General features: G+C 33.2%; 2 protein-coding genes across 2 annotated transcripts; both read left to right on the top strand.

Moving 5' to 3' along the window:
* The first annotated feature begins 11,402 nt into the window (after window positions 1-11,402).
* LOC139862015 (uncharacterized) lies at window positions 11,403-15,021 on the top strand. The gene is made up of 4 exons (XM_071850556.1): window positions 11,403-11,781; window positions 11,877-13,612; window positions 13,705-14,581; window positions 14,658-15,021. Exons 1-4 carry the CDS (start codon window positions 11,706-11,708, stop codon window positions 14,828-14,830), a joined length of 2,862 nt encoding a protein of 953 aa, XP_071706657.1. The 5' UTR covers window positions 11,403-11,705; the 3' UTR covers window positions 14,831-15,021.
* A 5,306-nt stretch (window positions 15,022-20,327) lies between these two features.
* LOC139863435 (uncharacterized) lies at window positions 20,328-21,431 on the top strand. The gene is made up of 2 exons (XM_071852072.1): window positions 20,328-20,402; window positions 20,709-21,431. Exons 1-2 carry the CDS (start codon window positions 20,328-20,330, stop codon window positions 21,429-21,431), a joined length of 798 nt encoding a protein of 265 aa, XP_071708173.1.
* The last annotated feature ends 3,333 nt before the right edge of the window (window positions 21,432-24,764 follow it).

The following is a 24,764-nucleotide window of genomic DNA, read 5'->3' as shown; positions in this document are numbered from 1 at the left end:
GCGGAAGCTCTTAGTATTCACCTGAGAATAAACATGCTTTAAACGTCAACAAAAATGTTGGTGAGTTATAAGTTTAACCTATATATATCAAATCGTAACAATAGACCACAAGATTTCATATTTCAATACACATCCCATACATAGAGATAAAAATCATTCATATGGTGAACACCTGGTAACCGACATTAACAAGATGCATATATAAGAATATCCCCATCATTTCGGGATCCTCCTTCGGACATGATATAAATTTCGAAGTACTAAAGCATCCGGTACTTTGGATGGGGCTTGTTGGGCCCAATAGATCTATCTTTAGGATTCGCGTCAATTAGGGTGTCTGTTCCCTAATTCTTAGATTACCAGACTTAATAAAAAGGGGCATATTCGATTTCGATAATTCAACCATAGAATGTAGTTTCACGTACTTGTGTCTATTTTGTAAATCATTTATAAAACCTGCATGTATTCTCATCCCAAAAATATTAGATTTTAAAAGTGGGACTATAACTCACTTTCACAGATTTTTACTTCGTCAGGAAGTAAGACTTGGTCACTGGTTGATTCACGAACCTATAACAATATATACATATATATCAAAGTATGTTCAAAATATATTTACAACACTTTTAATATATTTTGATGTTTTAAGTTTATTAAGTCAGCTGTCCTCGTTAGTAACCTACAACTAGTTGTCCACAGTTAGATGTACAGAAATAAATCGATAAATATTATCTTGAATCAATCCACAACCCAGTGTATACGTATCTCAGTATTGATCATAACTCAAACTATATATATTTTGGAATCAACCTCAACCCTGTATAGCTAACTCCAACATTCACATATAGAGTGTCTATGGTTGTTCCGAAATATATATAGATGTGTCGACATGATAGGTCGAAACATTGTATACATGTCTATGATATCTCAAGATTACATAATATACAATACAAGTTGATTAAGTTATGGTTGGAATAGATTTGTTACCAATTTTCAGGTAGCTAAAATGAGAAAAATTATCCAATCTTGTTTTACCCATAACTTCTTCATTTTAAATCCATTTTGAGTGATTCCAGTGGCCACAGTTTCGTATTGAACTTAACTTTATGAATTTAAACAGAAAAAGTATAAGTTTATAGTCAGAAATACAAGTTACAAGTCGTTTTTGAAAGAGGTAGTCATTTCCGTCGAAAGAACGACATCTTGATTACCATTTTGAAAAACATACTTTCACTTTGAGTTTAACCATGATTTTTGGATATAGTTTCATGTTCATAAGAAAAATCATTTTTCCAGAAGTATAGCTTTTAAATCAAAGTTCTTCTTAGCTTTTAATTATCCCAACCAAAACAGCCCCTGGTTTTACTACGACGGCGTATATCCAGTTTTATGGTGTTTATCGTGTTTCCGGGTTTTAAATCATTAAGTTAGCATATCATATAGATATAGAACATGTGCTTAGTTGATTTTAAAAGTCTAGTTAGAAGGATTAACTTTATTTGCGAACAAGTTTAGAATTAACTAAACTATGTTCTAGTGATTACAAGTTTATAACGTTGAATAAGATAGCTTTTTATGTATGAATCGAATGATGTTATGAACATCATTACTACCTCAAGTTTCTTGGATAAACCTACTGGAAATTAGAAAAATGGATCTAGCTTCAAAGGATCCTTGGATGGCTTGAAAGTTCTTGAAGCAGAATCATGACACGAAAACAATTTAAAGTAAGATTTTCACTCGAAATAAGATTGTTATAGTTATAGAAATTGAATTAAAGTTTGAATATGATTATTACCTTGTATTAGAAAGATAACCTACTGTAAGTAACAAAGGTTTCTTGAGCTTGAATGATTACTTGGAATGGATTTAGAAAACTTGGAAGTAAACTTGCAATCTTGGAAGTATTCTTGATTTTATGAAACAAGAACTTTTGGAATTTATGAAGAACACTTAGAACTTGAAGATAGAACTTGAGAGAGATCAATTAGATGAAGAAAATTGAAGAATGAAAGTGTTTGTAGGTGTTTTTGGTCGTTGGTGTATGGATTAGATATAAAGGATATGTAATTTTGTTTTCATGTAAATAAGTCATGAATGATTACTCATATTTTTGTAATTTTATGAGATATTTCATACTAGTTGCCAAATGATGGTTCCCACATGTGTTAGGTGACTCACATGGTCTGCTAAAATCTGATCATTGGAGTGTATATACCAATAGTACATACATCTAAAAGCTGTGTATTGTACGAGTACGAATACGGGTGCATACGAGTAGAATTGTTGATGAAACTGAACGAGGATGTAATTGTAAGCATTTTTGTTAAGTATAAGTATTTTGATAAGTGTCTTGAAGTCTTTCAAAAGTGTATGAATACATATTAAAACACTACATGTATATACATTTTAACTGAGTCGTTAAGTCATCGTTAGTCGTTACATGTAAATGTTGTTTTGAAACCTTTAGGTTAACGATCTTGTTGAATGTTGTTAACCCATTATTTATTATAACAAATGAGATGTTAAATTGTTATATTATCATGATATTATGATATATAATATATCTTAGTATGATATATATACAGTTAAATGTCGTTACAACGATAATCGTTACATATATGTCTCGTTTCGAAATCATTAAGTTAGTAGTCTTATTTTTACATATGTATTTCATTGTTAATACACTTAATAATATATTTACTTATAATTTAACATAATTAACCAAGTATATCAATATCTTAATATGATTCATATGTACCTAGTAAGACGTTGTTATAACGATAATCGTTATATATATCGTTTTCGAGTTTCTTAAATAAATAGTCTCATTTTTATGTATATAACTCATTGTTAAAATACCTAATGAGATACATACTAATAATAAAATCATGTTAACTATATATATAACCATATATATGTCATCGTATAGTTTTTACAAGTTTTAACGTTCGTGAATCACCGGTCAACTTGGGTGGTCAATTGTCTATATGAAACCTATTTCAATTAATCAAGTCTTAACAAGTTTGATTGTTAACATGTTGGAAACACTTAATCATGTAAATAACAATTTCATTTAATATATATATAAACATGGAAAAGTTCGGGTCACTACAAATTGTTTGATACGGTACATTAAACTTATTGGTTTAAATAATTATTTGAATATATATAATAAGTTGGAATTGTATGAATAACTTGCGACATATATTTAAAACGTGTTTATGAATGTTGAAAATATATATTAACTTGGTCATAAAACGATTTGTTATTATATATATATCAACAAATAGCGAGACAATGATTTATAGAAGTAAATGACCAAAACACTCGAAAGTTTAAGATACACTTTGAATGATATAGTTTATTGATAATTTAAGACTATATTTTGACAAAGGTACGAGTCACAAAACGTAAATTGCGAGTTTTCTAAGCGTACAAAAATGCGTTCGAGAAACCAGAACCGGGACATAAGTCGAGTGACAATGTACGAGTCATCGGAACGAAAATTACAAGTCAACTTTGCACATGAATTTAATATAATATATAATTAATTATTTAAATTATATATATTATATTTAATTATGTCGACAAACAAGAAAACAAAAAATTTGTGAGCTGGATCTGACGGTCATGCGATCGCATGGGATATAGGCATAAAACCCATGCGAGTGCATGAGCTCATGCAACTGCATGAGATTTGCACTAAAATCCCATGCACTCGCATGGGCATCAGAATCAGGCTACATTATAAAGCTCAATCATTCGGTTCAGTTTTGCACACACAATTCACTTCTCTCGATCTCTCAAGCATATAAATACAAAAAATATTTATTATTAATTTTATTATTATTATTATTATTAATATTAATTATTATTATGATTAGTATTAGTATTATTATTATTTATACATAAAATACTACGACGAGGTTCTGCTTGCATGTTTTCAAAATGAATTTTTCGAGAGGGATAGAATTAAGGAAATTATGGGTTATAGCTATGGAGGTTATGGGTATGGATCGGGGTATAGCTCGTGAGGTCAATCTAGTGTTTATCATCTCCGTTGCGTCTACGTACTTTCCTACAATATTGAATCACAATATTGATACGTAAGCATTTATATCTTATATATTATATATTAATAGTGTATCCCTGACTAGTGCTCGAGTATATAGGATTATGCATGCTAGTACGATTAATTTTGTTGTTAAATAGTTTATGATAGATCAGGAATTTGATACATATGTTATTGATAAAAGGTATATGATATGCATGTTTTTAGAAAGTTGGCGAAAAATCAATAACTTTTCATTTAGAGATCGCGTAATTTCGATGAACGAATTAAAAGACATGGACAACTGAATTATGATTAACGTTAATTGAAATTGTGTTTGAAACTGTAAATTAATATTTAAACAACTTGTCTATGAGATTGATAAATTGGATTTTTAGATATTACTAATCGAGTAAATGAATTTCCATATAAGGCACGTCTCGTTTTGTTGACCAATTGTCAAGTTGACTGTCTTATCATGTTTTAAAGCTTTATAAATACTAAATCTGGTTTTACAAGTATTAGGAAACTATATGAAATGTTAAAATATATCCAATTACCATGATCATTCAAACTATAGTATAGATTTTAAAAGTTACTATTGAGTCAGGTTGACTTTTTGAAATGACTTTTGATAACTTTTGTATGTCAATCTCGAGCATTAGGATTGTGATACACTATGACCCAACCTAGCTTATTAGATATGTATTGACCAACATATGTTCTCTAGGTTGAGATCTACGGTTAATTTTGCATTCCGAGTTTCGGTCACTTTTTGGTGAATTACCTTATGTGCTGCTAAGGTGAGTTTCATATGCTCCCTTTTTAATTGCTTTTGCAATCTATATTTTTGGGCTGAGAATACATGCACTTTATTTTAAACGCAATGGATACAAGTACATACTTAATTCTACACTGAGCTTGAACCGAAAATCCCTTAGCTTTGGTAACTAGTAACTACCGGTTATAAGAACTGGTGGGCGGGAGTAGTAGTATATGGATCCATAGGGCTTGACATCCCAGTCCGAGCTAGAGCACTAGCCTTTTAACAGACGTATGCTATTTGAGAAGCGTATACGTTGGTTTGCGTGTATTATTAAGATTATTATACAAAGGGTACTTATTATATAGACGTTAAAGTTTAGTTACCAGGGTGCTCTGTTACGTAGAATCTTTTGATAAACGTTTCTGGATGAAACAACTGAAATCTTGTGATCCACCTTTATATACAGATTATGCGCAACATTAAAACTATGAACTCACCAACCTTTGTGTTGACACTTTTAAACATGTTTATTCTCAGGTTCCTAGAAGTCTTCCGTTGTTTGCTTATACGTTATACAAGCTATGTGCATGGAGTCATACATGCTTTATTCAAGAAAACTTTGCATTCACAAAATCATCACCGTGTATCTTATTTTGACTGCTTTGTCAACGGACGTAGTATTGTAAACTATTATATACGGTAATTGTCTATACGTGGAAATTATCAGACGTTGAAAATCTTGGATTTATATATTCATTTATGGTGTGCCTTTTTAAAAGAATGCAATGTTTACAAAACGTATCATATAGAGGTCAAAACCTCACTATGAAATCAATGAATGATGTATTCGTCCAAAGGGATTTGGAAGGATCGTCCCAGATATGTTGTTATGCATATATATTTTTAAATTTGGAAAATATGTGGTCTCTTAATTATGACAAATTATGGGATTCGGTTACACTTGTGAATACAAAAAGTCATCCCATAATCGTATCCTATTATTAATAAAAATATAGAATCAATCAAGATCATACTTCCTATTTATACCCACAAAATTCATAAATGCAAATCAATCATGGCAGAAGAATCCGCATTGTATGCTATTCTTATTACTCCCTCTGTCTCATTTCAATAGTCCACAGATAAAAAACACGCAGTTTTAGGAAATTCCACTAACTTTATTTCTCCACTAATGAAATATCTTCTCTCTCCAGATCTACCAATGAAATATCTTCTTTCCTTTGTATTTATGGAAGTGGACTATGGGACAGCCCAAAATGGAATACTGCCCTATTGGAATGAGACGGAGGTAGTACTATTTAATGGGCACAAAATAGAAAAGGTAAAAATGTCCAAGGAGGTTATGGTTCAGCTTCCCTCCTGACAGAGCAGGGGATATACCTAGCAGCATCTATAGACAGGGCCGGTCCTGATATAGGGCGGACCGTGCACCCGCACTGGGCAGCAGATGATGATGGGGCATCATCTAGCAGTTGATTCAACAGATATGTTATAGCTTTTCTGTTTCTTTAATGGTGAAAACAAATTGAAAAGGAGCAGGGGAAGTGAGGGGAAGTGATGAGGGAGAAGATAGGTGAACAGATAAAAGATAAGATTAAATTTACATTACAACCCTTGTAATATATTTCAAAACTCACATTTTGTACCTGTAATTGGAAGCGAGATTTGACTGATTTTATAATTCCCAAAGTTTACAAATCTAGTCCTCTTAAAATACGGAGTATTAGTTTTGTTGGTAGTTGAATTTTACTCCGTATATCCTTGCGGAGTAGTACTATTTTTGGTCTCTCACGTTAGTAAATAGTTCTCCGTATTTACATAACTTTGTATTTGTATGTGATAGTTTCATAAAAGTTACTGTGTTATATTTAAAGCCTAGAAGAATTTGATTATATAGTAATTTAACTTATGATATGTAATACGGAGTAGTTCTTTTGTTAAACAACTTAATTTGGTAAGGGCATCTTTCGACTATACTGCACTGGGCATCAAAATACTCAGGACAGGCCCTGTCTATAGACCGACCCGTTCTACAGGTCTTTACCCACTTCTGATTTGTTACATGTTATTTGTGGAGTGTATTATAGTATGACTTATTTGACTTTCGTACATCTACAGTTTAGATATAAAATTGCTTTAATGTTGCCTCAAAAAGGAAAACATAGTGACTTAATTAATACTTCACCTAGATATGAAAAGTAGTACTCTATGAGGTTTTCATTCAGCTTTTTGTCTTTAACTTTCCCAGCGACTTCGTTATTTGTATTGTACTAAAATCAACTGTGTTTCAAACTTTAACTTGATAGCCACTTAATCAGTTGATTGTGTATGGCTATTTTAATAAAAGAATTCAACTATTTCTCAAACTTTAGCTTCATAGCCACTTTATGTGTTGACTGTGTATGACTATTTTAATTAAAAAAATAAGTTTAAGCATTTGGCAATTATGTTTTGAATTCTTTATACATTGCATTTGACGTTTTAGTTATGTCCCCGAATACCGTTGTTTTCTAAAGGTTTTTTGTTTATATCATGTAGGCAAAACGACGTGTATTAGCTACTGATGAATGGCATACGACTATGTACCCCCTGATTGTGATTAAAAGTCATGTTTGTCTTTTACCTCTAACTTTGCTTGCATGGTCATTGAGTAAATATACAAGGCCCATTTGTGTTTATGTAATACAAGCACTTTTGGTAAATTTGATTTCATTGGAGGGGACACACACATTACTAAAACCCCCCTGGGATTAGATTTATGTTAGGTACATTGTTCAATGAATGTAATATCTTTTTTATGCAAAGTAACACTCCAAGGCTCTGAATGGTTGCTAAAAGTTATACTGAAAATTTGAATGGGTATGGTTGGTTGGCGAACCGGGTTAAACAAGTAATACCTATTGAATCGCTCATGGTGGATTTTTTTGATGGATTTTTAACATTTGTACGAAGATTATTAATGTTGGGTTTTTCACTGTTCTTTTTTGGTTGTTGTAGATGGAAACAAATGTGTATAAATTGATACTTATATATTTATACAATAATAACAACAACAATACCCAATCTCACATGTGTGGGGTATGGGGTATACTTATATATTTATATATAAACATATTTATGAATGTTTTTATTTTTAGAAAAGCAAGTATTCATACATATTTTTATATGTAAGTTCAAAAGATGTATTTATATGTTTCTCTTTCTCTTCCGGTCTAAAGTTAATTTAACACTCATGTAACAAAATAAAAAACTCATTTACTTCCTTATAATGTATTACTCCATCACGACAATTTTTCAAGTGTTATCTCGTGATTTCGCATGGTTTAAGCTAGACGCATATTCACGCTCTAAAAGTGAATTGATCAACGAAACAATGGGTTATGTGGTTTTCCATATGTTCCATATATCCATGTCAACTGCTCAACAAAAAAACGGGTTATATGGTATTCTGTTATTTATTTTTATTTTATTTTTCAGGTTATAACTTATTTGCTTTATGAACACTAATTCAACATTACTATTGAAACTATTTTAGTTTCTTAATAACTTAACAAATACGGAGTACTATATAAAATATAATTATTCTTACAATTAATTTTTTGATTCGTCCCTAAAATAACCCCGCGAGTTCGCGGGTCTTAAGCTAGTATTGTTTAACTCACAGCTACAATTTCACCACCTACATGCCCCATCATCTTCTTCTTTGTTTGACAAGTACAAAAATTATAATACCTTTATCGGTATATTATTTTTTTGATTTATTGGTCTATTTATCGTTTGGAAAATGAGAGAAAATGCACAATCAAAACTAATTACAGAATAGGAGTAAATAAAATACGGAGTAATAAATAACAATAATATACGGAGGTTTTACCAGATTCGTTCACGGACCTCTACCCAGAAACACCATCCGAATGGATGTGTTCCGGGGTATCGTCGATCGGGTTCGGGTTTCCGTCCGAACATGTGTGATACGTGCAAATGATGAGGGTCGTTAAAATAAATAATCTATTGATGTCAAAAAATGTTTGTGATGACCCGTCCAAATCCATTTGGACGAATACATCATTCATTGATTTCATAGTGAGGTTTTGACCTCTATATGATACGTTTTGTAAACATTGCATTCTTTTGAAAAGGTACACCATAAATTAATATATAAATCCAAGGTTTTCGACGTCTGATGATTTCTACGTATAGACAATCATCGTATATAATAGTTTCTAACAATACATCCGTTGACAATACACTCAAATAAGATACATGGTGATGATTTTGTGAATGCAAAGTTTTCTCGAATAAAGCATGTATGACTCCATGCACATAGCTTGTATAACGTATAAGCAAATAGCGGAAGACTTCTAGGAACATGAGAATAAACATGCTTAAAAGTGTCAATACAAAGGTTGGTGAGTTCATAGTTTTAATGTTGCGCATAATCTGTATATAAAGGTGGATCACAAGATTTCAGTTTTTTCATCCGAAACGTTTATCAAATTATTCTACAAGATTGAGCACCCTGGTAACAAAACTTTAACGTTATAATAAGTACCCGTGTTTTAACATACATGCAACCAACATGTACAATACACGCAATCCAACGTGTATTAACTCAAATAACATACGTCCGCTTTATAGTTCAGGCTAGGGTTTCTATACCTGGAGCGGACGGGGATGTCAAGCCCTACGGATCCATATACAACTACTCGCGCCCACCAGTTTTTATAACTGGCAGTTACTAGTTACCAAAGCTAAGGGATTTTCGGTTCAAACTCGGTGTAGAATTTAGTATGTACTTGTATCCATTGCGTTTAAAATAAATTGCATGTATTCTAAGCCCAAAAATATATATTGCAAAAGCAATTAAAAAGGGAGCAAATGAAACTCACCTCAGCAGCACATAAGGTCATTCATCGAAATGTGACCGAAACTCGGAGTGCAAAGTAATCATAGATTTCAACCTAGAGAACATATGTTGGTCAATAAATGTCTAACAGGCTAGGTCGGGTCATAGTGTATCACAATCCTAATGCTCGAGACCGACATGCAAAAGTTAACAAAAGTCATCTCAAAAGTCAACCTGACCCAATATGATCTTTAAATCTCTACATGTTTATTAACATAGTATAAGTCTTGATAATTGAACGAATTTATAGTTTATCAAACTCAAAATATTATTTATTTCAGGAGCTGTATTATATTTGAATTATCATGGCAATAGAAAATATTTTATTATTTCACATAGTTTTCCAATACTTGTAAAATCATATTATAGTGTTTATAAAGCTTTAAAACATGATAAGACAGTCAACCTTGACAATTGCTCAACAAGACGAGACGTGCCTTATATAGAAATTCATTTACTCGATTAGTAATATTTGAAAATTCAATTTATGAATCTCATAGAAAAGTTGTTCAAATATTAATTTACAGTTTCAAACAGAATTTCAATTAACGTTAACCATAATTCAGTTGACCATATCTTTTAATCCGTTCATCGAAATCACGCAATTTCTAAATGAAAAGTTAATAATTTTTCGCCAGCTTTCCAAAAACATGCATATCATATACTTTATATCAGTAGCATATGTATCAAATTCGTGATTCATCATAAACTATCTAACGACAAAATTAAAGCATACAAGCATGCATAAACATATATACTCGAGCACTAGACATGGATACACTATTAATATATAAAAGATAAGATATGAATGCTCACGTATCAATATTGTGATTCAATATTGTAGAAAAGTACGTAGACGCAACGAAGATGATAAACACTAGATTGACCTCACAAGCATACCCCCAAACATTACTCATAACCTCCATAGCTATAACCCGTAATTTCTTTAGCTCTAACCCATTTGAAAACCCAGTTCATAAACACGCGAGCAGAACCTCGTCGTAGTATTTTATGTATAAATAATAATAATAATAATACTCCTCACTATAAGATTAATATTAATCTTAATAATAATAATAATAATATTAATAATTTAAATAAAATAAATAACATACGGAGTAATATAGATAGAAATATATGTGTGTGTAACCAGTGCACGACTCCTCAATTTATAGATGTTTGCTGATTTCTTCACCCATGCGATCGCATGGGTTTCATGCACATTTGCCATGTGATCGCATGGCCAGCTGGTACGCACTTAATATGTTTTGTTTTCTTGTTTGTCGACATATCATTCACTGTAGCAAATAGTGTTTGCTGTAGCAAAATAGTGTTTACTGTAACAAATAGCATTTACTGTAGCAAAGTCGTTTTTACTGTAAACATACGCAAATAGTGTTTCACTGCAGCAAAGTCGTTTTACTGTAACAAATAGTGTTTTACTGTAGCAAGACGTTTTTACTGTAGCAAATAGTGATTGTCGAAAACATTGTAGCTTTTCGGGTACTGTAGCAATTCGAAAATACTGTAGTAAATTAGTGTTTTACTTGTTCATCTTAAAGGTTTTAGTTAACTTATCTAAATATCAATCGAATCAATAAACGAATGTTACTATCGTTTAATAAATAACTTGAAATTATAGACTTTTTTGCTCAGTTGGTCCCTCTATTATACCCCAAATCGCTGGTTTGGTCCCTCAGTTTTTAATTTGGCAATCAGAGTCCCTTTATTATTTTAATTTTGCAATTGGAGTCTTCCGTCTAACGGACATCCAAATCGAACGTTAACTCCCATCACGTGAGTTACACGTGATGGGTAATATCGGAATTAATTTTAATTCTTGGTACTGAATAAACCCAAACGGGTATGGTCCCCCACTATTATCCACCGATTTTCACACTCATCCCTCCAAATAGTGTTAACCACGAAGTAAAACCTAAAAGCAAAATTGATTATCAATGGATGATTCAATGGATGATTCATGGACTATTCGTACATCAGAAACTGATCAAAAGGCTATCGACCAATTATACGGTATGTTTTATGCACCCAAAGCTCATAATTCTGTGGAACCCTAAATATTATTAGGTAATTGTTTTGTTAACTTTAATTTTTTACACATTTTTCAGATGTATACCCTGATTTGTTCACGATTGTGTTACATCATGGTGGATATTTTAGAATGGGTAGTGAAGTTGTGTACACAGAAGGTAAAATTGATTACATTGATTGTTTTGACATTGAAAAGTTTTGTTTAGGACAACTGGATTCAGTCATGCAAGAATTAGGTTATGATCCCACCAGGTCTGTGGTATATCGTTTTCTTAAACCCAATACAAACATGGATACTGGGTTAAATCTTTTAAATGATAATGAACATAGGGACTATTTGCTTAGTTGTCTAGAAGATGGTGATGTGATTTATAGGCAAATTGATGTGTATGCTGAACATGAGGATATGAAAGGGAAGAGGTTATGGTCAGAACAAATTAATAATGATAACTTAGTAGTTGGTGGTGTTCACAGTGATGGGAGCTTAGTAGAGGGTGATAACAGTGAAGGTAGTGACTCTGAGGATAGTGATTACATTGTTGATGATGAAAATGAGATTTTGGATGTTCATGTAGAGATGAAAGATTTTAATTTTAACATTGATAAGAATGTAGAGTTTATGGGAAATGGCTGTAACTCATTTGAAGATGATGAGGTCAATATTGAGGGTACAGAATTGGAAGTGTTGAACAATGATGGTTTTGAAAGCTATGATTCTCAAAGTGATGAAGAAGGGGTAAGGAAGAAGAGAATTCGTAATCATAAAAAGGAGGTTGAAGGTAGTGTTCAAGTGGGAAAAACTATCTTCTATCTTGGACAAAAGTTTGAAAGTAAATCAGAGGTTAGGCAAGCTGTGAGAATGCATGCTATTGAAACTAGGAGAAAGCTAGTTATTGTTAAGAATGACAAAAGAAGAATTAGGGTTAAATGTGAAGGGTTGTGTATAAATTCAAAAGGTGGTGAGATAGTTAGTCAAAGTGATTTGTCAAAGAAGACAAAATGTGATGTGGGGCCCAGTAAATTAAGAGTTAAAGGTGGTGTAGTTGGGAAGAGTAAAGAGAAAGTGACTAGTCAAATTAAAAAAGCAGGGGAATCTTGTAGTGGGAAGACTAACAAATGGGCAAAAAGGGAATTACACATTGTTTGTGAGTGGGTGTTGTTGGTATCCAAAGAAAAAGATAGTGAAGAATGGGAGGTTAGAACCTACAGACACCAACATGAATGTCAACCTGCAAGAATACTAAAATTCTGCACTTACCAATTTTTATCAAATCGGTTGGTACCTCAAATTCAAAAGAATCCAAAGATACCAATTAAAGCTGTCAGATCATATTTGGAAACAGAAACTGAATTAATCATCAGTGAGCATAAAGCATATCGTGCTGTGAGAAAGGCAACAAAGATGATTCAAGGGGATTATAAATCTCAGTATGCTGAGCTCAGAGATTATGTTTGTGAATTAAAGAGAGGTAATGTTGATACTACTGTTAAGTTTGAGGTTGAGCCAGGAACCCTAAAGTCTGAAACTAGGGTTTTCAAGAGAATTTACATTTGTTTGGGACCATTGAAGAAGGGTTTTAAAGCAATAGGTAGAGATCTACTTGGGTTGGATGGTGCTTTTATGAAACAACCTGCAACTGGTTGTATTTTGAGTGCTGTAGGGGTTGATTCAAACAATGGCATATATCCTGTAGCATATGCCATTGTTGAACAAGAGTGTGGTTCATCCTGGACTTGGTTCTTAGAGTGCTTGGGTCAAGATCTTGACTTGTCTACCAATTCTAACTTTACTTTTATCAGTGACAGGCAAAAGGTAAAAATTACTTGTTTAATTCATATTTAATTTAATTACATTACATTTGTTAATGGTTAGTTACTTTAACTTTTATTGTTTTATGCTGTTAGGGTTTAATACAAGCTGTTACAAATGTGTTTCCTTGTGCTGAGCATAGACATTGCCTTAGACATATTCATGGGAATATGAAAGGGGATTTCAGGGGTGTTGCTTATAAGAATCACTTGTGGAGATGTGCTAGTGTAACAACAGTTCCTGAGTTTGAGCAGGCTATGCAACAATTGAAGGAGTTTGATAATGAAGCTTTTGTTTGGTTAGCTAAAATTCCTGCCCATCAGTGGGCAAGGAGTCATTTTACAGGAAGGGCTGTATCAGATGTGTTGCTCAGTAACATGTGTGAGTGTTTCAACAGATGGTTAGTTGATGCACGTGACAAACCCATAGTTACAGCTTTAGAATACATCCGAGAGTATTGCATGAAGAGAATTGTTAATGTAAAGAAAAACATTTCCAAGACTAATGGCCCTTTAACACCTGCAGCCACCAAATTGTTTGACAAAATCAAATCTGAGGCTCACCAGTGTACTGTCTTATGGGGTGGAGATCAAAGGTACCAAGTGAGTGGAAAAGTTAATCAATATGTTGTGGATATGGAGACTAGATCATGTGCTTGTAGAAAGTGGGAACTAACAGGGATACCTTGTAAGCATGCAATTGCAGTGTTTTATAACATGAGTGAAAATGGTTTGGAAACTGGTGAACCAGAAACATGGGTTCATCCAGTGTATTTGTTAGATACATGGATCAAAACTTACCAATACACCATTGAGCCATTGAATGGGAGAAGCTTATGGCCAAAGGCAGAAGGCATGTTCACTCTGGTATCACCAAAGACTATTTCCACACCTGGTCGTCCAAAAAAGAAAAGAAGGTTGTCCAAAAATGAAGTTGATGTCATTGGTGATAGTGGTAAACTTAGCTCAAAAGGTATGCTCATTTTATTTATTAATTACATCTAGTACCATTTCAATTAATATGGTATTTATTTTGTTAATATTTATAGGCAAGCTAAAGAAGTGTGGCACATGTGGTACTTATGGACACAATAAGAGTACTTGTACAGGTGAGAAGAAAAGAAGTGGGAATGTGGATAACAAGTGGACAAAAAAGACAGTGAAAGTTAAGCTATCTTCAAAGAAGACAATGGTAGTTGGAAAAGGGAAGAAGAAGAAGTGAATGTTGGTGGTGGTTTGTGTTTTAATCATGTGTTTTATGTCTACTTAAAACTTGTTATGTGACTTGGTACAATGTTTGTATTTTATTAAGGTGTGTTGTTGTCTTTTGGTAAGTTTAAGCACATTTGGTAACTGGTACTACGTACTTATGTTGACTTTTGGAATCTATGACATTTGGTAATGCTTGTATGTTTGTCATTTCACTTTAGTTACAATGTATTGTCTGTATGTTTGTCATTTCACTTTAGTTACAATGTATTGTCTTGTGTTTTTGGTTACACTGTATGACTTTGGTTACAATTTATTGTCTACACTTGGAGTCATTGTCTTGTGTTGTAAGGTTACTGATACACATATAAAACAGATGCAAAATTTAACAAAACAACCTTCATTCCATTACCATTACCATTTTACAAAGTACATCATACATACACCACAATTTCAATGACTAAAAAAATAAATACCAAACACAATCCAGCTAAATATACACATCATCTTCCAATTCGTCCCTCTTTTTTCTGCATCTTTGAGCTTTTCATCCACTTCCATTTTGGCATTCATAAGTGTAGCTAGGGCATTGATTGTATTTGGAGGATCATACCAAGCAAAGAAGTCGCACCTAGTGATCTGAGCAACAACATAAACAGGAAATGCTAACATCTTGTTAATTATTTCATAAAATTCGAAACAACATAAACAATCTTACCTTTTTTTCACATGTATAGAATCGACGTCCAGGGTTAGATTCAGTGCCAGATATTCGAATTACACAAGGTCGACCACACCAGCATTCCATTGTTATCGATTTGTAGCTCCAATTTCTGATTAATACGTTATGTAAATGAATTAGGGTTTCAAGTGAGAAGAGAGTGAAAAGCGGAGGATGAAAGTGGAGACCTTACCCGTTGGCGTTATTAAATACCAAAAAAAAAAAATTTAATTCCGATAATACCCATCACGTGTAACTCACATGATGATAGTTAACGTTCGATTTGGATGTCCAGTTGACGGAGGGACTCCAATTGCAAAATTAAAATAATAAAGGGACTCTGATTGCCAAATTAAAAACTGAGGGACCAAACCAGCGATTTGGGGTATAATAGAGGGACCAACTGAGCAAAAAAGTCGAAATTATATATATGTATTATGTATATATCTTTATTTAATATACATAAATCAGTTTTTAAATACACATTGCAAGTTATTTATGAATAATTAATATTCCAACTTATTATATATATATATATATATAGATGTACGTGAATCGTCGGTCAATAGTCAAAGGTTAACTGAATATATAACATTAGTTCAAAAAGTTTGAGAATCAATATTACAGACTTTGCTTATCGTGTCGGAAACATATAAAGATTAAGTTTAAATTTGGTCGGAAATTTCCGGATTGTCACATCGTTAAAAAAATATATATATATATAAATTACCTACTTATATTATACACAGTTTACCATTATACACGAAACTAATTACCATTGCATTTCAACCACCATATCACACGGGCATTTGCAAATTTTTTATACAACACATGTCACAATCACATTTCATGAATTTTATTATACATCACAAATTACAAATTTACCATTATTCAACATGACAACTTAAATGACGAAAGCTTGGCCAACTTGAAATTTCAATTTCAAAACAAATAAGACAAAACAATTATATACATATCCACAAAACGGATAAATTCAACAATATCCCATACATTATATAAATTCGAATTTTAGTCTTTTAAGTATGTGTGTATGTGACACACACTATTTTTGTCACTATTTTTGTGATTCTACATATCTGTTCCGATGTAGGGGCTTTATCTAGAGATGGCAATGGGCGAGAAAAAACCCGTAACCCGCGGGTACCCGATTCGTGATGGACGGGTAAAATCATTAAATCTTACCCGCAGGCACGGGTACGGGTAAAAATTTATACCCGCCGGCGGGTCGCGGGCGGGTGTCGCGGGTATATACTACCCGTCGCGAGTAAAACCCGACCCGTGAATACATGAAACTTTTCTTAATTTACTCACGAATTAATACTTATCATTATTAAATTTAAAAGCTATTTTACTAGTATTTGAATAATGATTAAAAATATCATATTATATAAAAGTAAAAAACTTAATTTTCATGTCATTATACATATAGCTTGTACATATCGTTTTATACTTAATAAAATTATTTGAATTTTCTAATAAAAAGTTGTATATTATTATTACCCTAACCCGCGGGTCACGGGCATGGGCGAAAAGTTTTTACCCGTGAACGGGTAACGGGTCTCAACGTGCACAAAAAAAAAAAAAACGACGGTCGTGTCGCGGGTATATAGAACCCGTCTCCGTTACCCGCGGGCGCCATCCCTAGCTTTATCATCCACTGATATTACTATTAGACCACTCCCTATGGTCAATTACCCGTTAGTTACCCGTCATTACCCGTAATGAACCATAGGCACGTAGTAGTTACCCGCTTTAGTTATCCGTCTTCTCCATGGATTTGGAGAATGCTATAAAGTAAAAGTGGGTCCCATTGCTGAAAAAGTGCATGTTTTAATTACAGATAGTTCTTGCTTGAATCAATTTCCAAATGGTTATATGCCAAATACAGTACTCGAACCAATTTCCAAAGTGCATGTTTTATTAATATTTTTATGTCATTTAGAATTTAAAATAAATATAAAAAGAAATAAATTAATGACGTGGCAGTTAAGAGGAAGATGTTTTAATCATGATATGCAGTGTTTAGTTATAGGATTTTATGGGTTAGTTATAGGATTTGGGTGCTGATGTGGCGCTGATGTGGCATGTTAAGAGGATGAATAGTTTAGTTACGATAGGGAGTGGCCTTAGACCACTCCCTATGGGAGCATTACCCGTCACCACCCGTAGCCACCCGTTCATTACCCGTATAATGCCATAGGCACGGCTTCATTATAGGTTTTAGTTATAAGCAATCTCTATGGATTTAACGGATGAATCTTTGCCAAAATAGGACCCACTCACAACCTTTTGTAAAAAAACACCCCTTTCACAAAATGTACAAACTTTAATGCAAAAGTTGCAACCTTTTTTAGCTATATTATATACAAGCATTATTTTTATGTGTGTTAAAATTAATATAAAAGGAAATTAATTAGTGATGTGGCAGTTAAGAGGAATATGTTTTAGCTACGATAGGCAGTGTTTAGTTATAGGATTTCATGGGCTAGTTATAGGATTTAGGTGCTGATGTGGCGCTGATGTGGCATGTTAAGAGGATGAATAGTTTAGTTACGATAGGGAGTGGCCTTACTACTTTTTACTAAGTAACAAAAAATATGAATAGTAGTCGGCTGACGTCATGCAATCACGCAGACATTATGCTTACGTCATCATTTTTTTCTACATTCAGTTTTTACCCACTTCAATTTATTTATTTTGCTTCTATTTTCCCCTTCTTCTAAAAAATTGATTTCACAAATGTTCTCGATCGCGAAGCGAGGTCGCCCTAACCCGTTTACTCTTTAACTTCATCAAATTATCCGAGTTTTTTATTTTACTTTCAATATTCAAAATATATAATTCATAAACACGGCGTAAATACTTTTTTAATAGATTTACAGTTTTCTTCATATTGCGGGATAACAAAAATTGAGAATGTCAGTGCTACTACGCAGCTTAGTGTACGATTCATCTAAAATTCTGATTTCTCCACTATTCAAGTTGGGAATGTTTGTCGTTTAATTTTCTAAGTTTGCATTACAATATGTTTGATATCGAACCTTTCGTTTTGTTTTTCATTAATCGCTTTTAATCTACCATGCTCGTTGAACGCGATGTAGTTATTTGAATTTCTTTATAAAACATCTATAAAGGTTAAAAACAACGATTATCAACAACAACCATGTTAAATCAATTAATCAAACACGATATTTTTAACTACTGATCATAATTATTTGTCAGTTTCGTATGGTCCTCTAATTCTTGAGTAGCTTCAATTGCCATCAAACACAGGTAATGTTTGTTCATACACCACATGAGGTGTCATTTTCTTTCAATTATTTTCCCAACTACCATATATGGTCCTTAACTATATCTTGGTTAAGATATGTTAAACATTTTCAGAATTTTTCTTGTTTAAAATATTGTCAAGTTGGTCATGTCGATAAAATCATAACCCAAAAATCATAATTTTTAATGTTTTCAAAACATTTTAAACTGTTAACAGCACTTTTATATTAGGGGATGATTCTCACACACAAATTTTTTTTATCCTCACACACCAATTGAGTATTATTAGAAGAGTAAAAGATTAAAATAGGTGTGTGAGAATCAAAAAAGTGTGTGTGAGAATCATCCCCCTTTTATATTATCATCATCATTAAATTAAATTAATTACCGTCACCTCGTCGTACGTACCATATTGCATGGCCACGTCGATAGTTTAAGAAAAGTACGTACACTTAATTAACCTCTATGTATCCCATCCAGTCGATTCTAAGTCGTCGTACTTCATGAAAAATTGAAAAGATAGTTGTACTTTATTAATTAAAAACAAATACAGTATAGTTGTAACAAAAAAGTAGATCGATATACATGTGTTAATGGCACGTACTATAAATATTTCGAATGACAAAAGTTTATTAACTGCTACAGTGGAACTATTTTCTCCCAAATGGTTGACCAAATGTTGCTTTAAATACCTACGCGTATATTCGTATAAAAAGTTATTTTCAAAAAATAAAAATAAAAAATAGTATAATAATCTTTATATTCATATACAGAAAGTTACCAAGGCTAATAGTATTATACTTTATACTGTTAAAAAAAAAAAGAGTGTTAGATTTGTTCAGCAATAACGTTTAATAGAGTACTACCAATGTGTTCTTATGTGTATGTATATACTTACAATATCATGTTTCAATGTACGGTTAAAACTTGATAGTGTACGAATGAATCTCCCACTAAAATGTTTTTTCTAGCTCGTAAGCTCGTTGACAAATAATAAATGTAATAACACCAAAAAAAAAGATGCTACTACTCCGTATTAAACTTGTACTATTTTACTCATTTATAGTTATTATGTTTAATGGAGTTACAACTTTTGGATTTAAACACATACACATCATTCTGAAATTATAGCCACATGCATGTTTCTATTTATTAGTTCAAGAGATATGGAATAATCACATAAAGTATTGATTACATTAACTAGTTTGTGTTTGAAACAATCTGGACCACTTCTATTTATTGAGGATGTCCATGTAGAGAGGGACATTGCTAATTGCTAATTCAAAACAAAATAATAAGTGTTTTATAGAAACGTTGCAAACTTAAATATTAAATTGTTAGATTTTTAACCGCTATACAATATTTATGTAAGTTAACGAAACTTGAAGGGTTGTCATTAGATTATTTCAAAATTGTTACGATACATTATATGACAAATGATTCAAAAAAATAACATAAGTTATACGATCTGTCAATAAAATTAATATGAGTTTTGCTGATGCCCGAAAAAGATTATATGTTTCAACTTTTGCCCAAAAAAGAGTATGATTCGAAAAAAATATGTGCAATTGAGGTAATATCATCAAATTCATTAACGAGTGTTAGTCAGATTTCGTAAAGTGCTCTTTAGGGGTAGATTAACTCTTATCAAGTCGGTCCTCTCAAGCCTACCGTTGTACTTTTTCTCACTTTTTCGTGCTCCTACAAGTGTCATCAACCTTCTCGAGAGTTTGAGGCGTAAGTTTTTTTGGGCGGGTCGGGTGAATACACCAAAATGGCTTGGATTAAATGGGATGATATACTTGTTCCATATGAGTCATGGGGATTAAATGTCGGGTCTTTAAAGGCTAAAAACTTAGCTTTAACTTGCAAATGGTAGTGGCGCTTTCGGGTAGAAAACGGGTCTTTTTGGGTCAACATTATCAAAAGTCTATATGGTCGGGAGGGCGGGTTGGGGATTAACTCTGTTTCAAATGGCGGGTCATTGTGGTCCTCTATTATTCGTTTACACAGTGATATTTCTTTGCTTGATTTGAATCTTAATTCTTCATTTGTGAAATCTATTGGTGATGGAGTTGATACTCTTTTTTGGGAAGACTTGTGGCATGGAAATGTTCGATTAAAAGAGAAATTTCCGAGACATTTTCTGTTAGAAACGTGCAAAACAGTCCGGGTTTGTGACAGAATCGTAAGCAGCAACAACAGGTCAGGAGGTTCCTTTTCATGGCAGTGGTCCAGACCACTCTTTGGCAGGTCAGCTTCGGAATGCTTGATGCTGGAATCTGAGCTTGAAAGTGTTCGTATTGACATCAACAACAAGGACAGGTGGACATGGAAGATGAACGACAAAGGGTTTTTTAAGACAAGCATTATGGCGGCTGAACAAGATGAAAACATCCTCCAAAGTGCTTTTCAATATAATGGTATAGTACGTAATAGCTTAGCTCCAAAAAAAGTAGAAATATTTGCGTGGAGATCGTTGAGAAGAAGTATTCCTACACGGGTCGAGTTAGATAAAAAGGGTATTGACCTTAACTCGGTAAGATGTCCTATGTGCGATGATAGTCTTGAAACGATTGATCATTCTATCATTTTTTTGTAAGTTCGCTATGGAAGTGTGGGTTCGAGTTTTCAATTGGTGGGGACTTGGAATGTATCCACCTTATCGATCGAGGAAGTCTTTCGAAACCATTCCCCTTTCGGAAACAATGCACTTTGGCAAGTGGTTAAATGGGTTAGTGGATATCAAATTTGGAAGTATTATTTTTTATTTTTTTATAAGGTTCAGGGACCAACCGTGTAATTTTGTCTCTCACGTGCCAAACACTTAACGAAATCTGACTAACGATTGTTAATGAATATGACGATATTACCTCAATTGCATATTTTTTCATATCATAATCTTTTCCGAGAAAAAAATTGAAACGCATAATCATTTTCGAGCGTCCACAATACCCATATTAACTTTGCAAGTCATATAACTTATATTTTTTTTTTTTGGACCATTTGCTCTATATTATATTGTTTTTTTCTAAAAAGATTTTATTAACTTAATTTCTTTAGCTAAAAAGAAACATTACACTAAAAACCATATTACATATAATACACTAATAATAATAATAAAGTCATACGAATTACTATAATAATAAAATAAAAAAACACATACTTTTTATGTAAAAGAATCCTCTTAATGGAAAGTAAAAAACCTTTAAAACACTTTAATTCTACTAACAAGAACAGTTACAGAGGAAATGCAATAACTTCTGTACTCCGTATTGTTTTTTTATAGCTTTTCGAAAGGCAAAAATATATAGAATTTTGGTGACAAAATTTCTAAAGGTTATGACAAAAATAAGCTTATAAAAATAAATTTGTTGAACTAGTTTATAAAAAAGCTATTAGCTTATAAAACGAAAAATTACATAATTACTCTTAATATAATTATTTATCGTATCTTTTATTGTATTTTTAAGTTCATTTATCACTGCTACATTTATCGTTATTTAGACCCTTATATTTTAGCGTGTTAATAAATTAACACGCGTAAATAAACAATCGGACACATCTAAATGATAAAAAGGGCGGAACACGTCTAAATATATCAATATTTAGACGTGTTAACACGTTTAATTGATCAAATTGGAGATAAAAAAGGTGGAACGTTCTCTCAATTATTTGATCTATTGTGATAAAAAAAAAAAGTGTTTCTCAAAAGGGCGAGTAATCCGACTCATACTCTGATGTACGTAACCCAACAAAATTACTCTCTGCCTGTTTCCAGCTCATCTCTGGCCACCATTAGATATTTGCCCTATACGAGATTAGAACCCGAAACCTCTTGCAAGGAACTTAGGGCCCCTAACCAATGAGCTCTCGAGTGGGTTACATAATATTTATAATCGAAAGATTTGTTTAAACTCGTGAGCGTGTTCAAGCTCCAGTACATTCAAGCTCAAGCTCAAACACAATTAAATTTGGTTAGAATTAAAGTTTTTGCAAGTCAAGCCCAGACCATTTGTAACGTGCGTGCTCGGTCTATATTTGAACCCAACACGTCACGAGCCCGCCAGTAACGTGACGTGATGGGCCTTTTTAGCGTGCTAGCTTCCTTCACACGACGTGTTTGCATATTTTATAATTATTTTAATATATATATATATATATATATATATATATATATATATATATATATATATATATATATATATATATATATATATATATATATATATATATATATATATATCTTTTTTCAATGGGGGATGATTCTCACACACACTTTTTTGATCCTCACACACCTATTTTAACATTTTACTCTTCTAATAATACTCAATTAGTGTGTGAGGATCAAAAAAGTGTGTGTGAGAATCATCCCCCTTTTTCAATCAACTTCAATTATATTATATTTTAACATATCACCTCATCAAATTATCTATTTGATCGTGCATATATTTTTCAAGAGGTTAATATGCATGTTCAATACGTTTAAAAGAGGTTTAAGGATCTTAGAACTTAGCTCTCCGGTCCGGCTACCGTGAATAACCCTGACCGACATGATGATGTCGGCGGGGTGGCTAGGTGATTAAGTCCACCTTCGATGACGGTCGTCGATCGAAGGCCCCATGTAAGGTTGTAGGTGCTAGTTAATAAGGAACTAACCTGTAAACCTTGAGAAGATGAAAGATGATGCTTGTTACGTGAGATGTGTAGCATACAATGGTTACGTAACATGATCGTGTCTAGAATGATAATTAGGGTTAGTATATATAGGCAAACCCTAATTCTAGAACCGTCTAAGATTGTGATAATCCTGTCCATAACAAACTCCCCAGAATCTCGGTTGTAATTATGGAAAAGATATCGACTTGATGACCAAGTAACCGCCGTACCGGGAACAAAGGCATTCGATACATCACCGCATGCCACATACCGCATACAAAGTACACGCATACGCATGCTAGCGAGCGCCCGCATACGTATAGAATGCGCATGCAGGTTGCGGTATCATTATGTCCCCCCAGTTTGATATTATATGACGCAAGACATATGATATTAAACTATTAAGCGAAAAAGAAAAACAAGAAAACGGCTAGCATTAAATTTTCCGAGTGCGTCTCGAGGTCATTAAATGCCTGTCACTGTCGCAGAAGCCCATTCGGCTGACAAGACATAAAGTGACAGTTGGCAGACGCGTGTGGGCCACGCGCTCAACATTGGGTACAACAAACAGAAAACCACGCGCATGCAACAATTATCGACCGTCGGTTGTGTAACACGCGTACGCTCCGGATTAAGTTTGACACCCCACGTTTGACTATAAATACACGCAAAAAACCCTCATTTCTACCTTTTACTGCCAAATCGTCTCCAAACGCTGCTTAAATCAATTCCGATCAGAAGAAGTTTATTTCCGGCCAGTCATAAAAGGTCAGTAACTCTCCGATCATCCTTATTAAATGACGAAGGCTAATGAAAGGTTTGTAGATAGTGTAGTATCTATTATTGAGCAGAAACATATAGATTCTTTAATTAAGCAATATCCGCCGTTAGCACAGTATAATTCGGTACCACCCCAATCCCACCAACGTGCCCATGAGCCATCGGAGAAGAAGGTGGCCATTTACGAACACGCGTTTAAGCACGGGAACTTTAGAGTTCCACCATCTGACTTTTTCCTAGGTGTGTTAGACCATTACCATGTAGGATTGGGGCAGTTACATCCATACGCGATAGGAAAGATAGTCCTGTTTGAAATGTGGTGTGCTGCGCTAAACAAGGTACCCATGGTCACGTGCTTTGCCATTTATACCGTCTTGCCACGCACCATAAATCTTGATTCACGTTTTTCGCACGCCAAAACTTCACAAAAACCCTCAAATCAAATGCCGGCCAATGGAAAGAAACCTTCTTTTATATTGACCAAACCGTCGTTGGC

Source organism: Rutidosis leptorrhynchoides, chromosome 8, assembly GCF_046630445.1.
Source record: "Rutidosis leptorrhynchoides isolate AG116_Rl617_1_P2 chromosome 8, CSIRO_AGI_Rlap_v1, whole genome shotgun sequence".
NCBI classification, from domain to species: Eukaryota; Viridiplantae; Streptophyta; class Magnoliopsida; order Asterales; family Asteraceae; genus Rutidosis; species Rutidosis leptorrhynchoides.
Note: the sequence above shows the minus strand (reverse complement) of the source record. Positions and strands in the feature narration are given on the sequence as shown.

What these genes read in the sequence shown, in the direction of transcription:
- LOC139862015 (XM_071850556.1), top strand. Translation starts at nt 11,706, where the DNA reads ATGGATGATTCAATGGATGATTCATGGACTATTCGTACATCAGAAACT. An exon ending in GGCTATCGACCAATTATACG is followed by an intron (nt 11,782 to 11,876) that starts GTATGTTTTATG and finishes CACATTTTTCAG; the next exon opens with ATGTATACCCTGATTTGTTC. An exon ending in TTATCAGTGACAGGCAAAAG is followed by an intron (nt 13,613 to 13,704) that starts GTAAAAATTACT and finishes TTATGCTGTTAG; the next exon opens with GGTTTAATACAAGCTGTTAC.
- LOC139863435 (XM_071852072.1), top strand. Translation starts at nt 20,328, where the DNA reads ATGCCCGAAAAAGATTATATGTTTCAACTTTTGCCCAAAAAAGAGTAT. An exon ending in AAAAAATATGTGCAATTGAG is followed by an intron (nt 20,403 to 20,708) that starts GTAATATCATCA and finishes TGCAAATGGTAG; the next exon opens with TGGCGCTTTCGGGTAGAAAA.